Genomic DNA, 23772 nt, shown 5'->3' on the forward strand with positions numbered 1-23772 from the left:
AGTTGTGAGGCATCTGATCCTGTTTTCTCTCTTTCCCCCTCCATTCCATTGCTCTTCTATCAGGATGCTTTCAGCTGCAGGTAACGGAGATCAGGACTTAAATAACAAAAGTATGTCATTATGTCAAGTAACAAGAATTCTGGAGATAACTGATTTGGGGGTTGATTTGGCAACACCAGCACATCACAGTTTGCATCTCTGATTCTTCTGATTCTTGGACTCTTCAGCCACAAGAGGTCTGTTCCATCTCCAAATACAATAGATTCTCCCCCCAGTATTGCAAGGAAGAAAGAGGGACCAAAGGATGGAGTTGGGGGTGGGGTTCCTTTATTAAGGAGCCGCCTATCATCCTTCCCTTTATACTCATTGTTTGGGACTGGGTCAAATGGCTACCCCTAGTGGCAAGGAAGGCTGGGAGAGTCTCTGGCATAAGGGATGGGAAGAGCAGTGATTGGCTTACAGCAGGGCTTCATCCCCTGGGGCTGGGCATGTTGCTGCCCAGAACTAAATCAGGGTTGTTCTAGCAAGGAGGATGGGGCAATAGCTCTCAAGATTCAGATTCCCAGGAAAGAATCAATGGGCCTAGCTTGGGTCATCGTGTTTGAGTCACAATATATGATTGAAAGGTAATCTTCTGAAAGGAAGCAGGATCCTGTGGTAGAAGAAGGGTGATGGAAGCTGAGTGTAAAAGAGACACAGCTCCCTCTCCCATTGACCTTTTCAGATAGCATGACAGGCTACATAATTTGTAGGGCCCAGTGCCAGTAAAAATGTGAGACCCCTGTTCACAAATTATTACGAATTTAAAGATGGTGGGACTTCCCTGGTGGTGCAGTGGTTGAGAGTCTGCCTGCCAATGCAGGGGACATGGATTCAAGCCCTGGTCCAGGAAGATCCTACATGCCGCGGAGCAACTAAGCCCGTGTGCCACAACTACTGAGCCTGTGCTCTAGAGCCCGTGAGCCACAACTACTGAGCCCACGTGCCACAACTACTGAAGCCCGGGTGCCTAGAGCCTGTGTTCCACAAGAGAAGCCGCCGCAACGAGAAGCCTGCGCACTGTAACGAAGAGTAGCCCCCACTCGCCACAACTAGAGAAAGCCCGTGCACAGCAGTGAAGACCCAACACAGCCAAAAATAAATCAATAAAAATAAACAAATAAATTTATTTTAAAATAAATAAATAAAGATGGTGACTAGCATGGGGCCATGTGTGACTGCACGGATCACACACCCATGAAGGCCCTGGGCCTGGCTCAGAATGGAGTGACCATTTCAGGAGAGTCAGCCTTGGGTGGGTGTTTCAGGGTCTGTTTTTGTATGAAATTGGATTAAAGACATTCATGAATGGTGGGGAAAGTAGTGATTTATATTGTTATAATTCACATATGTCCAGGCTTTTATACAAACTATTAGTTAAAGAGCAGCGAAAGAGGTGATCACACCCCAGCTTTGTGTATAACCCCAGGCAGAGGCAGAATTCAGAGAAGACAGAGTTCTGAGGGGGCTTCTACTCTATCCCAGGTAGACTAAGCGGGTTGGCACACAGGCTTTATTTCTCGTGCCTATTCAGAGTTGGCCGTGCCAGTCTATTATTTGATCATCTCAGTGGCCCTGTACGGTGCAACGTATTATCTCCATGAGGTCACTGAGGCTCAGAGAGGTCATGGTTCTCCGTGGTACATGGTCAAGCTGGGATTGGAAGCTAGGCAGTCTGAATCCAGGGTTCGTGTATGTCAGCACTCTGAACTGGTAGCATTAGAACAAGTCTAATGCGACTGAGGAAACTGTAAGCTGTGGGCTTGGTCAGACCAGACATAAAAGGGCTGTTTTTGAGGGACTTAGACTCCTAGGGATGGTTTGATAAGGGCTATCACTCCAGCAACAGAAATGCAGGATGGATTATAGCCCCAGCATGTCAACAGGAGATCAGTCAGGGAGGCTGAACCAGAAAATAAACTTAATTTTTCTCACAAAAGTGTCTGTCATACTTGGTCAGTTCCTGAAATTAATCCACTAGCCAGGAACATTTGCCTAAATACTTTTAATTAAAATGCATTATAATAGGATGAAAACCAGAGTACAAACACAGTATTCATGTTTACTAAGAAAACGGATGAAAATATTCCAGATCGCTGAATACATTTGGATAATGAAATTGTAAACAGCTTCTTGGTTTTAATTTTATTTAAAATATTTATATAGTTAAAAAAATAACTTGCTGTTCACTTTCTACCAAAATGCAGGAAATGTTGAGACATTTTAAATTAGTAGAGATTCAGCACACATAAATAAAAGTCCTGTTTCAACTGCAGAATGATAATATTCCTGACCTGTACCACCCATATCTTGGCAATCAACCAGTCCCATTCCATTTGGAGAATAATGTCAGCCTCAAATTCAATTTATCTAATGTCCAAAGTTTGTGAAAGTGTCAAGTTTTATGAGATTTCTCAGTGAAATTAAGACACTGCTAAGCTCATTTCAAAATCAATTTTCTTTCTAGGACAATTCTTAGGAACCTCAAGAATCTCTCACTTTATATAATAAGCAGTATACATTCAAGGGTTGATATCTAAAAGAATAAGTACATTTACATAAAAAAGATTCCTTATTAAGTACATTTACATAAAAAAGATTCCTTATTTATTCCTTACATAAAAAGATTCCTTAATAAGATTCCTTATTATTCCTTCCTGTTCACAGTGAAGGTATCTTTGAAATATTTTGCCATCTACTAAAGGGCAATAAGTTTACTTTATTGATATATCTGAACTACTTGCTAAAGATGGAAGCATTCTCTATGCTTGGGTCATAGAACATATAGTACAAACATGAAAATGAGGAATGGGGATGGTAAAGAAAAAAATTAGCCCAAACCTCCATACTTCTCTTATTTAAAAGGTGTTTACCAGTGAAATTCTGTCTGTACAATATTTTTTAATTACAGCATTATTTTTAACAGCGTAAGATTGGAAACAATGCAAATGGCCATGGATGGGACAGTGGTTAAATGTTATGGTACGTCCATACAGTGGACTAGATTGCAGTCCTGAAAACATAAGCGCACCCTTTATGTTCTGATAGGAAACAATCTCCAACATAAATCAAGTGAAAAATAACAGCAGCTCTAGTGTGTTACCATTTGTGGGGGGAAAAAAAGGAAGGAAACAAGAATGAATTTACATATTTCCTTGTGCAAGCTTAAAAATATCTCTGAAACAAGAAACAAGAAACTGATAATAGTGGTTGCTTCCAGGAAGGGGACCAGGGAGGTTGGGCGTCTGGAGTAGGAGGGAGAATTTTTACTGGATATCCTTTTGTACACATGTAAATATGTCATTACATTTAAAAATAAATACAAGCTTTTTAAAAGGTCAAATAATAACATTGCTCATCACTATATTCAATATCATGATTACTCCCATCACATATGTCATGGACTAGATGAATCTGCTTATTACCCTGGGATTTGAAAATGCTTAGACCAGTCTGGGAATTCCCATACTGTTTACTTCTTTTCACAGGGGAAATGAAAGTTCTGCTTTAGTTGAATGGATAAAAACACAACTTTGCCAGCCTTCAGAGGCCCCTTCAATAGTTCACAAGGTTCCTGTGATTTTATATGAAATGGGCAGGACTGGAATAACAGGTCTTTTGTATTCATTGTTGCTAATGGAAACAAATGGCCTAATACTAGTTTTTGTTTTTAATCACTGAAGAGCCATTCAGTATGCAAATATAATCCTCTCAATAAATATTCATTTGACTGAATGACTCTTTTTCCTTTTTTTTTTTTTAATTATAAAAGCAACACGACTTGATCTGAAGAAACCTCAGAAACTTCAGTGATGTCGGCCATGAGACTCCACCTTCTAGGCTTAAAGGAAGTTACTACCATCCTCTCTAGAGCAAGGGTGTAAAAAGCAAGTAATAGATTAATCCCCGCTGAGGAGGCTTGGGTAACTGGCAGAGCAGATGCTCAGAAGCGCTCAGACCCCTTACCAGTAAGCCATTTCCGTTGTATCTGTTCTAAGATAACAGCATCACTGAGAAGGGAATATAGTCTGGGGAAGGTAAGTACTAACTGATCTAAGGAGCAGCGCGTTCCTTATGTGACCGCCCAGCAAACAAAAACAGCATTGGACCCTGGGTCACATGTGCCGGAATTCCCACTTAGTCAAAAAAACAGTGTAGCTGCCCTCCCTTCCGCCGGAAAGGTTTTCTATTCTTGAAATGTGGGAGACAAATTCCTGAGGGGAAAACCCAAACATTCAACAACCGTTTGCTTCTCCAACAAGGCTTCCCATATGTTGAAGCCCCACAGAAGAGTATTTTGTTCTTAAAAATAAATAACAGGCGGGGGGCAGGTTCTCTAGTGACGGTGGGAACTTCGGGGCACAAACACTGGGAAGTTTGTTAATTTCAAGACCAGCCCTGGGAGACAGAGAAGCTGACATCAGGGCAGGATCGCTGGCCGAGCTGCTAACTGAGAGCAACTGAAGCCACTACTGCAGACCAGCGTCTTGGCCTTCTTGTGGTGCAGGGACTCAGGGCTCACGGGGAGCAGGGGAGCGGGGGAGTGGGCGGGGCGGGGGGGCGCACCTTTTGGGTTGTGGCGCACTAGCTACCGCCTCCCTATTCCTCCTCCTTCTCCCCCTCCTCTCCCTCCTCCCTCTCCTCCTCCTCCTTCTCCTCCCCCTCCTCCTTCTCCTCCCCCTCCTCCTTCTCCTCCCCCTCCTCCCCCTCCCCCTCCTCCTCCCCCTCCTCCTTCTCCTCCCCCTCCTCCCCCTCCCCCTCCTCCTCTTCCTCCTCCTCCTCCTTCTCCTCCTTCTCGGGGATCTCCACCAACAGGATCTGTTCCCCGGGATCCGGGCCTGGGCTCATGTGGACCCGCACCGAGTGCTCCTCGGGCCAGGCTGCACCCCCCTCTTCTCCCTCGGACCTCCCCTGGGATGCAGGTGGCGGAGAGCCTGGGGCCGGGGTCTCCGGGGCCGCGGGCTGTTTTGGGGTAGCTGATCGCGTCTCTCCCGCTGCGTCTTCCGAACTCTTGGCCTGGAATCCAGAAAAAGTGACTCGTGAGGCAGAGGGGTCTTGGACACTTCCCAGTTCCCTCCTTCTGGGACCCCTGGGACCCCTGAGGAGGAAGACAGCGCTCCGAAATCTAATAGCTGGAAGGTTGGGCGGAGCTGCGTCAGGGTTATGTGGTAGAAACAGTATATTATGGGGAAGTTGAAGGATTAAAAGCCCGGTAGGATGTGGTGAAGCTCTTTGGGATATTTTATGTCTCTGTGGAGTTGCAGGGCCGGAAGCCTGAGTGAAGTTTCGAGTTCAAGGGCAGAGTCCCGTCAACAGTCACTGAGCTACTGAGGGAAGAGAGGCTGTGACCAGGAGGGAGCGCCACCAAAACCTCTGCAGAGCTCAGCCAGCCTGCCCTGCCCGGTTAGCCGGGATGTGTACTCCCTGGTGAATGAGAAAAGCTCTAAGCAAATACTAAGGTAAAGGCTGATGAGGGCAGGAGCAGCTGTGGCCTGGCCCGTTTCCCGGAAGGTCTCGAAGGTTGAGACACCACCCCCGCTCCCCACCGGGGAGAATGGGCTGGGTACCACTGGCATTAGGCTGGGCTGAGCCCCTGTGTCTGGAGACTTGGTGGGTACCTCCAACCTCCAGCCTGCGGGTTTCCCATGAATGGGGTTCCCGTGGGTAGAATTAGGGAATTGGGTGAAAACCCAAGCCTTGTGGATACCCACGGCCCCTCCTGCTCTCTCTGACGCCATCTCTGCATGGGAGGAAACTGGGGAGGGAGCAGCCCCCAGAGCAGGAGGCCCAGTGGTCTGTAGGGAGTTTAAAGTGAGAGCAGTCAGCATGCTTATGAGGAATAGAGAAGTCAGAGGGCGCTGAAGGAGGGGAATTGGGTGGGGTGGGGGGAGCCAGGACACTCCTAGATCCCACGGCAGCTCTGGGGACCTGCCGCTCCCTCTGTCTCCACGCGCTTCTGCATGTTTCGGTGCACCTGTTCCCCCCACCCCCGCCCCGCCCATCCACTGTCAACTCTGACAACACGCTTCCAGGGCAGGATGCCCAGATGGTGCCCATTATGGGATCTTCTTGAAGCATCCTGCTGTGAATGGAGCCAGAAGGATCATGGCAAGTTTGATCAAGTGCTTCACTGTGTTTAACATGCTTTCATGAAAGTATCCAAGGTAACCTGCTTCATCTCTGCTACCCCATGTGACAGCCAGGAGTAATGTGGGCCCCAAAAGGTCCTGGAGGAGATTCCCCAGGACACAGGGCTGGCAGTGACAGCGTCAGGATCTGGACCTGTGTCTATAGGCTTCTGTTTAAGAGCTCCATGTACTCTGCCCTTCTGCCCTGGTTGTTCTAAAATTGCGTCTTATGAGAACACTCATGCAAATTTAATTCACATCTCCAAGCTGTCTGGGTGAAGAGCTAACACTTAGAAGCAACAAATCCCATTTCAGATAAAACCTTTCACTGTACTGAGAACATTCTCGGAGGTCACGTTCACTCAGCCCCACACGCCAGCCAGCACTAAAGACCCCAACTTGCCAGCTCGACCCTGCCCTTGACAGTCTGCGAGCCAGACAATCACACCTGTCCTCAATTTGGGGCCATCGGTGGATGCATCTGGAGAATGTACTGGAACCCTGGGTGACTTTGGTGTCATTCCCCAACTCCTGCTGTCAAATGACCTCTGGATCGGTCTCCTGGACCAGCCTGGATTGAGACTGAGTTCACCAGCCTCCTCTGATTTCTGTCTTGTAGACTGCTGTCCCCTCCCTGCCACTGAGCTTCTGCCTAACCCCACCCCCCCCCTTTCCCAGCAGCCTCCCTAAAGGACAGTCATGAACAACCATAATTAGTGCAATCATCCTAATTGGCACTCTTGGCATTAGTCACAGAAAAAAGTCCCAGAACTAAGTTAAAAATTCCCTTTAGACTTAGGGGGTGGGGACAGTTGGCACCATGCCTGTCACCTTGGATTTTCCTTTCAGATATTTTAAATGGTCACAGACACAACATTTAATATGAGAACATCACTGTGGTCTGGGGAGGGACACTCCCTGCCCACACCCACTGCTCCTACCTCTGCAGCAGCAGCCGGATGTCCATCTGGGGGAATGCGCCCACACCAATCTCCACTCTCAGTCCAGGGATGGGCATATGAGCCAGTCCTCCCCAGAGCACCACACTGAATGGCTCAGGAACTGACATGTGACCCAATTCTGTCCAGTGACTATGAGCCCTGGGACTTTTTGCTGAAGCTACTGAGAAAGAGGTACTTTCTTTCTGTGGGAGTTCCTCAACCAGGAGGATGTGATCTTGGGGGCTGTCCTCTTAAGCTCTTGGGGGACTGCCTGGGAATGGAACCATCCCCAAGGGAAGCAAAGGTGATAGAATGGCAGAACTCATCCTACCGGCATCATTTGAACTTTTAGATCCAGCCTTGCCTGAACTTTTCAATGACTTGCTCCTATAAATTCCCTGTTTTTTCAAGCTAATTTGAGCTTGCACTGTCACTTGCATTTCTGTCACTTAAAACCAAATGAATCCTGACTGATAGGAAGAAGGAAAAACAGTCCCTAAAATGGAATGCGTGGGTCCCTAGGCCTTCTTCCTGGCACGCGGTTGAAATGGACCAGGTCTCCAATGGCATTACCTGTTCCAGCACCTGCTGCTGTCTTGCAGCCGCCTCCAGCGCAGCCAGCTCCTTGAGTCGCGCCCTGAGGTGGGCAAGCTTGCCATCTTTGGCCCCCTTGGCACCCATCTTTCCTGATGCAGCCAGGGCGGCACTGAAGAGCTTGGGGGTGCCTGGCCGTGGAGGAAGGATGAGTACGCTCTGCTCCTTGGGTTTGTTGTCGTTTCTCAGCATTCTCCTGAAAGAAAGCAGCGTCCGCTAACGTGACCAGCAAGCTCTGGGAGAGAATGAAGCCGCGTTGGTTCGGGCAGAGCCCTTGAGTTGAGTTGTGTGATGGTGTTTGTTTTGACTAACAGTTTCTGAGCTCCTTTTCTGAGCCCAGCACAGTGCTGTTTGAGGCATCACATCTCACTGAACAATCAGAACAACCATAATGTTGTGGGTCTTATTGCCTGTACGTTATAGATGAGGCTCAGAGGGGTTGAGTGGCTTTTCTGAGGTCACACAGGAAATGATGCAGGATACTTTAGTATATAGAATCAGAAATAGGATGTCCAGATGAAAAAGAGCCCGAGCTTTCTGCTTCTCCTTCTTTTGCTTCATTGTCATTTCACCATCATCACCATCACCAATGTGGACACAAGTGTCTGTATGTGTCAGGCTCTGTGCTCAGACCTTTACAGGCAGGCATTCTTTGGTGACCCCTGTGATCCCCCTTCCTGGTGTTCACACCTCTGTGTGACCCCCTCACCTTGAGGGTAGTGGGACATGTGACTTGCTTTCAACCAGTGGAATACAGCAAGGGAGATCAAATGTCATTTTTGTGAATGTGTCACATAGGATTGTGGTCTGTGTCTTACAAGGAGACTCTCCCTTGCTGGCTGTGATGAAGCAAGCGGCCATGTTGGGAGAGGCCTACATGGCAAGAACCTGAGGGCAGCCACTGGCCAATGACTAGCTAGGAACCGAAGCCCCCAGTCCCACAACCACAAGGAACTGAATTCAGTCAACAACTATGGGACCTTGGAAGCAGATCCTTCCCCAGTCGAGACTTCAGATGAGACCCAGCTCTGGCCCACATCCTGATTACTGCCTTGTAGTGGATGCATCTAAGCTGTCCCCAGACTTCTGACATGTAGAAACTTTGCGATAATAAATCTGTGTGGTTTTAAGCCACTCAATTTGTGGTAACATTGTTACACAGCAATAGATAACTGATACGCACTTTAAGTCTCACAGTAATCCTTACAGGTAGGTCCTATTATTCTCCCTCATTTCAAATGAGGATGTGGACGTCCAGAGGGGCTGAGTAACTTTTCCAAGGCCACACAGCTAGGAAGTGGCAGAGCTGGAATTCAAACCCCTGCCTTTGACCCCAGCACCCCAAGTCTTAAGGATTACAAAGCAGTATCATGGTCATTATCTTCTTGGACGCTGACAACACTCCATGACCTGGAAAGGGCTGGGATTACCATACCTAGAAGGGTTGGGGAAACAGGCTCAGAATGGGAGGAGTGACACGCCCAAGGTTACAGGAAGTGGCAGAGACAGAATTACAACCCAGATCCAATGCAATATACCACCCTGCTTCTCTAAATAAGGAGAGAATTTTCCATCAAAGAGAGCCCCAGCCTTTATTAAGGAATTCTTCACACTACAAATACATGATGAGTGGTTTGGCTCAAGAACAAATGAGTTTCGCCTGCAGTCTAGCAGGTCTAGAGGACTAATTGGCAAATTCATTCATCAGGGTTCCGGCCAAACTTGTTTGTTTAAAAATGAGGCCATTGCTGGCTGCTTATCTAATCAGAGGCAATGGATTTAAATTGTGCATATTGATATTAATTGCCCAAGACTTACATTTTTGAGCTGGGGCTCTCCCAGGAGACCACAAACATGATAATTTTCAGAGGCCTCTTCCAAGCCCAGCACTGTCACCTGTGTTATTTGAGTCCATAATTCACAGCACGGCAGTCCGTGGGAAGGCTCGGCGTGGTACTCAAATGACACGAAAGAACCATCTACAGGCCCTTTGCTGGTCGCTAATTATCTCTGTTTTGAAACACTGAGCTGACTTCTGGGACATTTCCAGATCAAGGAAATTTATCCTCATTTTCAGATGACATGAGTTTCACTCTAATTACTGTATAATTCACCCCCGGAGAGAGTGGCATGCAGGAGAGCTTTTTGCCCCATTTCTTGGAGTGGCCAAGTCAGAGAGTGAAGTGTCTCACTTCTTTGGGGCCTCAGGTCCCCCATCTGTAAAGTGGGGAGCTTGGACAGAATCTCAGCAACTCAGACTTCCCCAGGCCCTGTGGTTCTCAGACCTCTATCTCCTTGGATGGGCAGAGCTCATCTGTGATCCCCTGCCCCTCTCCTCAAGCTTGCCTGTCCAGAGAAGCAGCCTCTGATGAACCGTGCCACAGCCCACTGTGTGCAGCACGGCCCGCCAGCCCCTCCTCCTTCCTCTGGCTGCCTCACCCCAGCACACCGCAGGCATGGCCAGGAGCAAGGCCTCTGAGGGATCCCGGCTGACTTGCTAAACCCACACCTAACCCAGCCGGAGGAATGGGATGACAGCTATGAGTGTGTCTTTTCTGAGCCATGTTCCTCTTGCAGGGGGCAGGAAGGCAGAGGGAGGGGAACCCGGTACCTATTCTCAGACATGAGCAGTCAGTTCTCATTATCCGCGGTAGTTAAGTTCTGTAAAGTGTCTGCAGACACGGAATTAGTGACTACTGAGCCATGGCTTCTGGGGGAAATACAGGATTCGGTTACGGTGAGCCTCTCCACACGTTTTCATCAACTGTTCATTACATAATCTTGCCTTGTGTGTGTTTCTGTTTAAAGACATCTTATTTAATATACATCATTGATTTGTTTACAATGAACGCGCGGCTCTCTAACTCAGGCCTGCGTGGGGCGACACGAGATAGCGCTTCAGCACTACACCTGGGGCCATTTCAACAGCAAAATCACCAACAAAAATCACAAAAATGTGAAAAACATGCTACATGATGGACCACACAAAGACACCTGTTTACAATATGAGCTGAAACAAGAAGGCAGACCGTCACCTTCTTCAACTTTAGCTGGGAACGTGCGCTGTAGGTGACTCAAATTTTCGCCTCTGGGCACACGTCTGCGAGCGTCTGCGTAAGCCTTTGAGTATTGATTTGGGGATTACAAATAAATTTAGTGAGTAGGCGAATTGCAAGTATGGAATCTGTGAATAATGGGGATTGACTGTGCATCCTTGTCCCTTGGGACAGTAGGGGGACGTGGATAGACTTGGGGGAAAGATCACGTAGACCAGCCACTGGAAGGGCCCCATGGCTTCTCTAAGAACAGCCGGGTAAGATGAATTACAGGGCAGCTTCCTTCCCTGAGAGACCCCAACGCCTTGTCTATATTATGCTTTAAGGTCAACACTGCATCCACTCACCAGGGAGCTGCCAAAGGGATTCTGTAAAAACTTAAGTCACAGAAAGTCACTCCTCAGTGTAAAACCCTGCATAGCTCCCATCTCCCTCAGAGCAAAAGCTAAAGCCATTGTGAGGCTTCCCCTACAAGGCCCTACCCAATCTCACCCCCTACACTGCTCCCATCCCATATCAAGCTACATTCATTTTCTTGTTGGTCTCCATGTAACACTGAGTCTGTGCCTCCTTGGGACCTTTGCACATGCTGTTCCCTCTGCCTGGAATGCTTTTCCCTGCAGGCAGTTCCCCAGCTCACTCCTTCACTCTGGCAGGTCTCACTTGAAGTGCCACACCCTGAGAATAACTTTTCCTGACCAACTTATCTCACGTAGCTCCCTCCATCACCTCTATCTCTTCATGTGGCTTTATGTTTCCTTATGGCCTTTATCCCCAGCTGACACATCACATAGTCATTCCTTTCTCCGTTGTTGGCTTCCCCGACTGGAATGTAAGCTTTGTTTCCTCCCTCCTGTGTCCCCAGGGCCTCGAACTATCAGCTCAATAAATTATTGTGCTGTATGAATGGACATGGTGAGTTTGTTCCCTTTATGATGACCACTCTCTGTACAGATTATTTATGGTGACTGAAGTGGAAAATATGAATATGTGATAAAAGGCAAGGGAGGAAATACCAGATAGGTGGATTAAAAAGGCTTTATCCCATGGGAAAATTATAGAGAGAATTTAATGGATAAAGAGGAACAATTATTATTATTAACATGTATTGAGCTCTCCTGTGTGCCAGGCCCCCTGCTAGAGACATTCGCATGCACTATTTTATTTAATCGTCTCCACAACAAAGTGATTACCCTTATATTACAATGGAGAAACTGAGACCAGAAAAGTAAAGTAACTTTTCCTAGGTCACACAGCCAGTACCGCACATGGACAGGACTTGGGCCCTATCAGCCCCCAAGCCTATTGTGCATTTTCTACCACATCGTGCTGCTTCCATCACTCAATTGAAAACCTGATCTTAAGTGTTTGAAAGCAAAAAACTGCTTTTCTTAAAAATTACCTTTTCCAGGGAATTCCCTAGCGGTCTAGTGGTTAGGATTCCAGGCTTTCAGTGCTGGGGGCCCAAGTTCAATCCCTGGTTGGGGAACTAAGATCCCACAAACTGTGTGGCATGGCCAAAAAAAAAAAAAAATTACCTATTCCCCAACAATACAAAATACAGATGCACAAAGTTATTCATTGCAGTACTATTTATAATTGCAAAATATTGGAAATAGCCTAAATACAGTTGTTAAAAGGAATGAGGAAGCTGTCTGTGGACTCAGTGAATGTTTTCTGGGATTTCTCGTCAAGTGAAAAAAAGTCAAGTGCAAAAGAGAATCTGCAGTGTGCTATCCTTTGTGTAAGACAGAAAGGGAAATAAGCAAATATTCTCAGATCTGCCTATTTTTGCAAAAGGAAACACGAGAAGAAAAAAGCAGAAACTAAGGTGATTAGATTCCTGTAAGGGGTGGGTGGCAACAGGTGCAGGGAGTTGGGACCCTGAATGCACTGTTTTGTAGCCTTCTTCCATGTTCATGTTCTACATATTCAAAACACAAAAAATCAACAAGGGTCAGTGTGGGGGAACCCTGAAATGGAATGCAAACTGAAACATGTGAGCCTAGCTGTATTTCAAATGAACAGAAAAACCACAGTAAAGGGAGGAAGACAGAGAACCAATCCAGGTAACCCTGAACACAACACCTACATCATGGGTCCTCAAGCTAAAGACAGAAAGAACTGCTCTCTGCTTAGAAGGCTTTCTTCTTTCCAGTAGGTATGAAATAGGGATTCTGGTGCTACTTTCTCTACATTGTAGGACTGAACAAATGAATCAATGTAGTGAGGATAAAGGGAGTCAAATTTCTCAGTGTTGGAGAAGGAATTTACAAATATAGAAAAGGAGATCAGAATGAACTCTGTGATGTTGGATCGAAATTGTTAGATAGGTAGAAGTAGAGACAGAGATATACAGAGATATAGATAGACACAGACAAAAAAATAGATGTTGATATATACGTATGTGCATATATGTATGTGTGTGTGTATATATATATATATATATATATATATTTGCATTTATACATACAGGTGTATATGTAGATGTATTTCCCAGCTCTGTCCACTGTGGAGGCCTAGTAACACCCCAGTAGCAATGAGAGCACTTAGTACTCATATGTTGGTTTCTAAAAACCATTCCCCTCTAAAAGGAATCAAGCCTCCTTGGAGAAATGGCCATTTCCAGGGATGCAGCAGGGAAAGTATAAGATGAATCTATGGCATCTTAGTGTGTCTATAAGCAAAAAAGTGCTAAGATATAACAGGGATGTAACAAAAGTTCACTATATTCAGCCTAAAGAGGTGTCCAGTGGCCAATGTGGAACAATTTGAGCGTGAAAATGATTGTAACAGGATATTCATGGAATACAGCAAATCCATACCATTATAAATAGATAAATGAAAAATCAAATAAATGGGAAAGAAAAGAAAGTTCTTCCTCACAGTACATTGCTAGCTAATAAATGTAGAAAGCATGACAGAGTTAGAAAATCACCGTTTTGCAACCACCATGGCGATCATTGCAAGGAACCTTCAGTGGAGGCTGAAAGTAGTGAGGTAAAGTGAGATAAGGAACAGGGAATCTACATCATCTCAAGGTGACTCACCACTCATTACTTATTAATTTCAAAGGGAAAAATAGTAACTTGAGAGTGTGGAAACTTTAACCAAGTGATCAGAGTAAAAAAATCATCAGAATAGGGAGAAAGCAGCCTCTCAATACACTGTACCGAGAAGGACACAACATCACTTCTGAGTAATTCCTGCCCCAAATGCAGAACCTGAAGGTAATGATGAGAAAACATATAAACTTAAATGGAGGGACATTCTACAGAATAACTGGCCTGTCCTCTTCAGAGAAGTCAAAATCCCTGAAGATAGGAAAAGGTGAGGAACTTTGATCCCAGATCAAAGGAGACTCAAATGGCAACATCATGCAGTGGGGGATCCAGGAATGGAAAAGAAGAAAAGCAAAGCTATAAAAGACACTATTGGGACGATTCACAACATTTGACTATGGATTAGGGATAAGTATTGCTTCAATACTGAATTTCGTGATTTTCAGAAAGGTACTACAGTTATGTAAAAGAAAGTCTGAGTCCTTAAGAAATGCACACTAAAGTATATACGGATTTCTTTTACTAAAAAAAAAATGTACCTGGCCTTCTTCCGGAGCAACTTCTGAGACTCCGGATAATGCACCAAAATGTCGTTCAGGTCCTTCTTATCCAGAATGAAGAGGTTGGTAAACCCGTGGGCGATCACGTTAGCCGTGCGCCGGTTCCCGCCCCCAACAGCCAGCAAGCTGGGGCAGAGAAGGGAGGGAGGTGAGACCCTCAGGAGGCTGCAGTTCTGATCACACTTAGCATCTTCACTTTCACCCCTGCCTAGAGCATCACGACGGCCTCACACGGGTGACAGCTGGGCCCACCTTGCATATGTCAGCAGGTGCCAGTGCTGTATGCATAGCGGTTTCCTCAGACCCACCGAAGGGCCCTTGAGGACATAGTCCCACCCACTGGCCATCCCTCCCTTCCCCAGCCTTTGCTGAGGTCCCCCTGTTTCACCCCGTTCTGACCTTATTTCTCCAAACACAGATCCAGCTTTCAGCGTCACCAGCACGGACTTCCCATCCGGGCCACCCAAGACCTGCACCTGCCCCGCCTGGATAATGTACATCTCCCGGCCTATCTCCCCCTGAAACAGAGAAGGGGGCGAGTCCCTCTGTCATCACCAAAAGCAACCACAGAAGCAGCAGGGCTGGGCCCAGGCGCTGGTGGCACAGTGCAGAGGAACCTGGGCTGGGATCGAGCCCTCCTACCGACTTGGTATGTGGTGTAGAGATAGTCACTTCCCCTCCGGGCTCTCAGTCTCCCCACCTGTAGATTGCAGGATTACGGTGGGGAGTTAGTGGTGTGATGGAAAATGCTAGATAACGAGGCCCAGGTGTAGTGGTATTCAGGTAAATTTCCAATTATACGCACCCATGGAGGGCCCAGAGGCATGGAAAAGCTCACAGTGGTTCACACAATCAGCTGATACCTGCGCCTCCCCCATATCCTATCAGGAGCTCAGCGGCATTTGCTTACTGAAATAGGAACGATAACAGCTTTAATAGGAATGTCCACCATTACCTAACGCCTCTCTGTGCCAGGCGCTGCTCTGAGTGCTTTATGTGACCGAGCCTGCTTAGTCCTCAACAGCCCTCTGCGGTAGGAACTCTGCCCAAGGTCACAAAGTTAAGCAAAGCCGAGCCGGGATTTGAAAACAGGCAGTCTGGTTCCAGAACCTCCATTCATATGTTGAAATCCTAACCGCCCCCCCCCCCCCCCCCCGCCCTGCCCCGGCTCCTCAGAATGTAACCTAATTTGGAAATAGGGTCATTACAGATGTAATTAGTTAAAAGAAGATGAGATCATACCGCAGTTGGGTGAGCCCCTAATCCAATAGGATGGGTGTCCTTATAAACGACCTTCGGGCACAGAGACAGGCGTAGAGGGAAGACAGTGTGAAGAGGCACAGGGAGAAGGCAGTCATCTACAAGCCAGGAGAGAAGCCTGGAGCAGATCCTTTGCTCACCGTCCTCAGAAGGAACCTACCCCACCGACACTTGGATCTCGGACTTCTAGCCTCCAGAATTGTGAGACAATACAGTTCTGTCATTTAAGCCATTCCATTTGTGGTACTTTGTTGTGGCAGCCCTAGCAGACTGATACAACGGTCTTAATCACAAATGAAACCAAATGAACGAATGAATGAATAGCTTTGCTTCGGACTAGAATCAGAAATACCCAGTCTGCCAGCACCTTCCAATCCTCATGCCTTCATAGACCGGTGCCCTGGCCTGATACCTATCGGCCACACATGGTGTGTGTAAAGGGAGAGTGACCAAAGACTGGTAAGTGACTTGTGCTTTTGATTCATTTGACAAATATTCCCTGGGCATCTCACACATGCATGGCCTTCTTAACAAAAAGGAAGAAAGTCTCGTTCCCCTGTCTCAGTGTCCAATTTGACATGGGGCTGAAGTGTGAGGGGCTGCAGAGCTCACCCTCATCTCACTGACCCGCCCAGGGGTGGTCCTGGGGTGGCCTCGGGTTGTCTCAGCGAGATTGTCACAGCGCCAAACCTGTCAGCAGAGGGCGCCATGTACACACGTTCACCAAGTGTTCACTTCAGCTCCCACGGCAAACTTCCCAACAATCTGATTCATTTTTCCTCATCAGAGGTAAAGTCTACATCACCCACAAGGATATTGGCAACAGCAATGGCACCGACTCTGTGCCAGCCATGGTGCCAAACTCCCTATGCATATCTTCTTCAATTCTCACAATCACCCCATGAGGGAGATACTATCAATATCCCTACTTACCCATGAAAAGAGTCAGGCTCAGAGAGGGCAAGCCACTTCCCCAAGGCTGCACAGCTAGGAAGTGGCTCCAACGTCAGACAAATCCTTCTATTGTTCCCAAACTTCTCTTGGCCGCTAAGGCTGCAGCTTTAAATTCTCAGCCATACCCTTGTCCCCATTCCCCCAGCTCTTTGCTTCCAGAAACTTCACTGTTATGCAGCATACAGCTTGGAGATGGGGCCCTTCTGGGGCTGGGGGTTCCTGAGTTTCACAGGGGGTTCTTGGGCAATATTTTCACCCCTGTATACACACTAAGCTCCTCCACCCTGACCACTCACTCACCAAGTGAGCTCGGTCTCACCTCGAATCCCAAAAAATGGGAGCAGAAGGGGCCTTAGACACTGTCTGGCCCTGGCATTCAAACCCAAATGAGTCCCAGGATCGGTGGATGATGTCAAGGAGAGGAGGGAGCCTGTGGGGCAGTGGAGAGTGGTGGGACCTGTGGCGTCAGGAGAGGACGACATCCCCTTCAGGGCCAGCCCCTTCTCCGCTCCACATGATTCTGGCTGTTTGGGAGAGTGGGGCTCAATGCTAGCCGATTTTCTGTTTTCAGCCGGAAATCTGGATTTTTATGTGAAACCTTCCAGTTTTTTTTGGCAATGCTGCGCACTTTGCAGGATCCTAGTTCCCTAACCAAGGACTGAACCCAGGTCACGGCAGTGAAAGCACCAAGTCCTAACCACTGGACCTCCAGGGAATTCCCAAAACCTTCCAACTTTTAAAGGCTGGAGACTAATTCAAATTTTTATTTTTAGATTAGTCCAAAAAAAAAGAAGGAAAAAAAAAACCCATGAAACATCTGTGGGCTGGCTCCTATGCAAGAACCATTAGTTTGCAACCTCTGACCTATCCTACCCCTCCTCCAGCCCCATTTTCCTGACAGGAAGACCAAGACCCTGGAAGCAGGTCCATCTACACAGTCAAGACCCTGCCCCTCTCTATGCTCCTCACTTTCCTCTTCTATAAAGTGGGGCTCCTCGTCCTGGCCCCCATGGCCCCAGGAAGAGGGAGCAAGGCCTGAGGCACATCTGAGTTCAGTGCCTAGAGCTGGACAGAGCCTCCTCGTGCCAAACAAGCCAACAAGCCAGGAGCCCTGGGGTCAGCTCACCACCCTCCTCCCCTCCTGGCAATTCCGCTCGCCCCGCTGTGCCTTCATAGGCCCCCACTCCAGCCCAGCTGCGACAGGCAGTGGCTGTGAATCCCAGACCGCCTTGAGGCTGCCCTGGGCCACTCACCTTCTTGCACACGTAGTCGTTGGGCAGGTAGACAACAGAACGAAGTCTCTTCAGCATGTCGAAGATCATCTGCCGGTCACAGCCCTGGCCCCGAGAGGACGGGAAACGAGCCGTTTAGAGGAAGGTGTGGGCTCTGGACCTTCCAGAGTCTTGAGGGTGGGGACACTGTGTGGGCCATACCTGGAAGAGTGCCACTTTGCTGACGATGTTATAGTTCACATCGATGGCGAGGTCCAGCCGCATCTTATCTGGAAGCTGCACCATCAGCTCTGACTCGTCTGCAAATGAGACCCTGCAAGGTTCAGAGGCACAGCCGGGCCCCTCCTTCACACACACAGGGCCCGTCCACACCACACTGGTGGGGACCCCAGGCACACCATTCCTCTACCACCTGGAATCACTCTAGATTGGGAGGGTATCCTCTCTGCCTCCAGGCCTTTGCCAATGCCATTCCCTCTGCTGGGAACAACCCCCTTCACCTTCCTGGCTAACCCTACTCATTCTGCAGAACCCAGCACTCATGTCACCTCCTCCAGGAAGCCTTCCCTTGACATCCTCTCACCTAGCTATTACGTTATCAGTCCCTGTGCCATAGCACATATCACACCCTTTACTGCAATTGTTTGCCAATGATCTGTCTTCTCCACTCACGTTATAAGAACAACATTAGCAAGAAATGAAGTATTTGGAGCACTTACTATGTGCCAGGCAGTTTTACAGAGTGCTTTACCAAGATGATTTCATTAAATCCTCCCAGCAGCTCAAGAGGTGCCCACTATAACCCACTTTACAGACAAGGACAGGGAGACTCCGGAGGGCAGTGACTTGCCCATGTCCATGCAGCCCAGGGGAATGGAATCAGGACCCCACCCAGGCCCTGTGACTTCAGAACCTATGCTGGGAGAGCAGTATGTCTGCCCACCATGGGGTCTATGGTGCGCAGCTGAGAGCCTGGCACAGAGTGAAGGTCGGTAACTGGAGACAGAAATGTACCACGGGGCCCCAGCCCCGTGCTCTGTCCACTGCACCACAATTAGCTTAGGGCTCAAGTGCTGGGTCTGTGCAACCCTGGGCAGGTCAGAGCCCTCTCTGGTCCTCAACATGTGCCCCTGTGAAAAGTCACAAGGCTGTCACTAGAACAGAATGAGGCAGTGGAAATGAACATGGCTTGGAAACTGTAGTCATGTGCTTTGTCCACAGACTTGCCAACGCCCCCAACTCAGGAGACCGTGGGCCTCGAGTGTGGCTTCTTTGAGAACAGAGTGAACCCCACAGAAGCAGTGGGGGGCCCTTTCATTTTTCTGAGGGCCTTGGGAGACTCTAGGCACAGTGCCAGTGGTCCATAAGCTTTTCAGAGCCCTCCAAAACGATGTCTAGGCTCTGAAAACAAAATTACTAGCTCCCCAAAGTAAAAAGGAAACAGGAAAAAAATGAAGTCAATTAACATGTAATTAACCTATTCAAATTTCACTAAGGATTCCATTTAGAATCTGTGAAAACTTCACTATATTTGGAAAGTTTACAGGTAAGATTCTCCCACTTTGCAAGAATAACGGAGCACACCTCATCATTGACAAGAAAGCAGAAACAGCAGTGAATGAAAATGCATTGTTTTAGCCAATTTCAGAAGCAAAGTATAACATCAAAAAATTTTAAAAAATATATTGTAATAAACTCTAATGGAAAATAATCTGAAAAAGAATTTTTTTAAATTTACAAAATATGTATTATATGTATGGATGTATATGAAGAGGAAGAGAGGAGAGAGAAACAGAGACAGACAGAGTCTTCCCTCCTGGTTCCAATTGTACTTCCATCTTCGAATGGAGATGCATTTCAAGGTGGGGGGCGGCATTCGGAAGACAAGCCCTTCATGTCTTCAGGGGTCTCCTGATGGCTTAACTTGGGCACCGCCCAAGGCCTCCCCAGGCCGCTCTCACTTAAATGTTGGGGCCAAGAGAGGCCCCCATGCTCGGGGCCTCAGGGACATGGGATGAGGCCAGGGCCCAGGAAGGCAGGGCAGGGCACCGGGTCGGGCTGGGGGAGCTGGTGACAGCTGGGTTGGGGCGGGGAGGGGAGTGGGGAGGGGGCGTGGTCTTACCCAGCATGCCTTGGGAGTGCCAGGTGTACTCATACCAGGTCTTGACCCGGTTCTGCACGGACCTGGGGATCTTGTAGAAGTTCATGTACTTCACTGTGCTGTCCATACAGCTGCGGTAGTAGGTCTCTCCCGCAGTAGCGGCCCCCACCACGTCTCTCATCTGGGGGTAAGGAGGGTGGTCAGGGGAGCCGCTGGGTCAGAGCGGGGCCGGGCTCTGGGGACGTGTGTTGTGGGCACATTTACTTAGCACAGCCAGGGGTGCGTGCCTGCGGGGCTGGGGGGAGATCAGGAGAGAGGGAATCCCCGCTCATGTCCACACACAGGTTTTCCGACGATGCTGCACGTGGAGGAGCGAGGCTGCTGGCCCCCTCCCGTGGCCTCAGGTCTCTGGGGCCACACAAGGAGGGAAGGCCTCCCTGGGCTGGGCTGATTCTGGTACAACGTGGCCCCTTGGTGCCAGAGGTCACTTTGACACCATGCACCACCCTCCCGCCCCGCCCCGCCCCTCCCCGCCCCGAGGAAATATGAACCAGGAGTGCTGCTCCTTGGAGCAGAGCCCCCAAAGGTAACTCTGAGGACCCCTGGTGGTTGCCTCAGGCACTGACTACAGTATGAGCCGCACCCCCAGTACATTAGACTCCACCGGGGACTTCTCTCCAAGGGAACAGCCCAAATCCTCAGCCCCTGCAGAAAGCCATTCAGCCCAACTCTCCAGCTGTCCCAAAGGACTGACATTTCAAATGGGAAGCAACCTCAGAGAGGAAATGGGACCTACACCTCCATCACCACCCCTTCACTCAGCGGGTCCCAGAGCTCCAGGCTCCTAACTCTCGGCCCAGGGCTGTTCCTGGGCCTAGTCTGAAAGGAACAGGCACAGATGGTGATGCTTCTGGCAGCAGTAAGAGGGCAAAGGGCCCTGCAGGCAGGTGGTTTGGAACAGACTAGTGACCCAGCTACCTGTCCGATCATCACGGAGAAAGCGAAGACACCTGTGAAATAGTTCAGACCCTGGAAGACAATTTCAAAGAGCGTCCTGGGGTCGGGCAGGCCGCCGATGGTGATGAGGGTCTTCACAGCCCAGTAGTAACAGCGAATGTAACTACGGAGAGAAGAGGAAGGGGACCTCAGTCATCACAGGCCCCGCCCTGTGGATCCTGGGCAGCCTGGCGTGGATACGTGTACACTGTACAAAAGAGAAAAAGCTTTACGGCTCATAAGTGCAAACAAACAAACAAAACCAAAAAAAAAAAAAAAAAAGGAAAAAGCAAAAACCCTGTCCCAACTTCAGAGCCCTCTGCCGCTTGTAGAGCACGTTCACAGGTACTGTGTGGTTTTGTTGTGGCTCTGCCCCGACCCTGCAGAGATATGTTGTCATCCCCATTTACAGATGTGGAAACTGAGGCTTCCGGACATTACTTAGAAGACTTGGCAGGAGGATAAACCAGGGTTTTCCGGCTCCTGATGCCTGGGATCCCTCAGTTTCCCTCAATATGTTTTCAATGTCCACAGTCTTTCCTTTGCTATCCCATCATGAGGTTTAAGAACAAGCTCAAAAGTGGAAGATATCTGGAGGATCACCTTTTCTGACCCTCCCCCTTGCCTGTCCACTAACCAGATAGTGAAATTGAGGGCCGCAGAGGGAAAGGGAACACCCATGGTCACCAGCTGGCAAGTTCCAGAGCTCAGACTGGAAACCAGATGTCATCTGCTTCTCTGAGCTAGCACCCACCATCAGTAAGCCTTTGACACAGCTCATGAATCATCGGAAAGGGAGGTATGGGTGATGGGGCCCTACTGTGTGGTAAAAGGCATAGGAAATGCCTGTGCTTGTCTAATTATCACAAAGCAGTGAGAGTCCCTCCCTTTTTTTTTAAAGTTTTGCATGTTTATTTATAATTACAAGTGTACACTACTCCAACAGAGCAGCCCCATTGTTATGTTCTAATTTTTAGCCACTAAGTCCTACAAAAATAAACCTAAGCTTTTACAATATCTTAAACAATACAGAACTAAAATCCTTATAGCTACTTAAAGGGATTTAGTTACCAAGGTGTTTATGTTCATACCTTCAGACCGTGCCCTCCCATCAGCAAGGTTGAGGTCAGCAGGGCCTAAAGCCAGGGCAGTCTCAGCAGGCTTTCCTGTGCTTCCTGTTCTCCCACCAGGGCACAGGAATTGCCCAGAGCCTGCCCTGGCTCCAGTGTCCTGATACACCCATGTTTCCAGGGTCCCTGCTCTACTGGGAAATGGAGAACATCAACCAGCTGGCCAATCATCTGGTCCAAGAATGACCCACATTTGTCCTCCCCTGGGCTCTGCTCACCAGCTATTTATGCAGCACCATGCTTAGAGCATGGGCTCTGGAGCTGGACTGCCTGGGCTCAAACCCAGCTCTGCCACTTTCTAGCTTCATAACCTGGACAAGTTACTCATCTGGTCAAGCCTCAGCGCCCTTCCCCTGAAAGGGACATGGCAATAGAGCATTCTTCACAGGGCGATCATGAGGGTGACATGAGGTGCAAAAGAGCGCCTGGCACACGGTGGGCTCTCAGTAAATGTCAGCTATCAGAGCCTTCCCTGTCACTGGTGCCAGCAGTGGGGAACAATAGACTCACCTATGTCCTCAAGAAGTTCACTGTCTAGTGGGGACAGGCAAGTCAACGTGCAATGAGCACTGGTGGGTGGGGAAGCAGAGGTTGCTGGGGAGTTGGGGCAGTGCGGGGGGAGGCTCTACCTCTGAATAGCTGCGAGGCCTGGGGCAGGGCTCTGGGCCTCCTGACCCCTCATTACCACCTAGTGCAAGAAAAATCTCAGAATCATGAGACAGGCCTGCCCTGTCAATCCCCATCATACCAGTCCTGGCCACCAGAGGGCGTGCTGAGCAGCCTTTAGGAGGACTGAGCTGGGCGCCGCCTGGGTACTGCCTGGACTCTGGGTGCCACTGGGCCACCAATAGAAGATGAGTGATATCCACACAGCTCCTGCTTTGCCCTAAACCCTTACTGGCTGCAGAAGTCAGCCACTGGCATGGATGGCACATCTTAGGGACCTCCCAAGTCTTCCACGCCACTGGGTCTGTGGGGACCCCTGCATGCTGCCCCAGACCCGGCCAAAGCAGAGCAGGATGAAGAACCCAAATATTAATATATAGGAACTTAGGTCCTTACGCTCCCTGGCCTATAGCAGGTACTCAAGGAATGGTCACTATTTTGAAAGTTATTATTACGGATGATGTTGGATTTCTACAGGAATTCTCCTTCACTACTTGTGCTTTTGCATATCCTGGGGTTCCCTACAGGATTCCATTTCGAAAAGGGTAACGCTGCCAGAAAAGTGTGCCCCTCCACTACGGAGCAGTGAGAACTCCCCAGGGCCATGCAGAGGGAAGTCCCAGATGGTTGGCCCTGTCCTCCCCTGCCCTGCCTGCCATTCCTCCCAGGCCTACCCGTGATGGGGGCCAGGCCCAGCTCCAGGACGTGGGTTTTTAGCCTGTTGGGGCACAAACCCCTTTGCAAAGCTAACAAAAGTTATGAGGAAGCTTCTCTTTAGAAAAGCCAGCATGTTCCCAAAATTTAGTTCCAATTTCAAGGGGTGGTTGTGACCCCCTTAAATCTCTGGACCCCTGGTTAGGAACCCTTTCCTGGTGTGCCGGCTTCCCCATAAGAATGGCCATAGCTAGGAAGTGAGGTCACTGACTCCTGTCCAGGCACAGGCTGGACATGTTACATACTTTATTTATTCTTCACGAGAAATCTGAGTGTAATCCTACCCCCATTTTATAGATGAGAAAATTAAGTCTCAGAAAGGGTAAGGGCCTTACCCAA

General features: G+C 48.6%; 1 protein-coding gene across 1 annotated transcript in view; it reads right to left on the reverse strand.

The window, feature by feature from the left end:
• Positions 1–4638: 4638 nt before the first annotated feature.
• CNGB1 (cyclic nucleotide gated channel subunit beta 1) overlaps positions 4639–23772 on the reverse strand; it is a 66390-nt gene continuing 47256 nt past the window's right edge. The window contains exons 27-34 of the mRNA XM_060000743.1: positions 20906–21047; positions 19949–20108; positions 18028–18125; positions 17848–17931; positions 14780–14898; positions 14360–14506; positions 7682–7898; positions 4639–5055 (exon numbers count right to left, since the gene is read on the reverse strand). Of these exons, the coding sequence (XP_059856726.1) occupies positions 4639–5055; positions 7682–7898; positions 14360–14506; positions 14780–14898; positions 17848–17931; positions 18028–18125; positions 19949–20108; positions 20906–21047 (1384 nt within the window). The remainder of the gene's footprint in view (positions 5056–7681; positions 7899–14359; positions 14507–14779; positions 14899–17847; positions 17932–18027; positions 18126–19948; positions 20109–20905; positions 21048–23772) is intronic.

Source organism: Delphinus delphis, chromosome 20, assembly GCF_949987515.2.
Source record: "Delphinus delphis chromosome 20, mDelDel1.2, whole genome shotgun sequence".
NCBI classification, from domain to species: domain Eukaryota; kingdom Metazoa; phylum Chordata; class Mammalia; order Artiodactyla; family Delphinidae; genus Delphinus; species Delphinus delphis.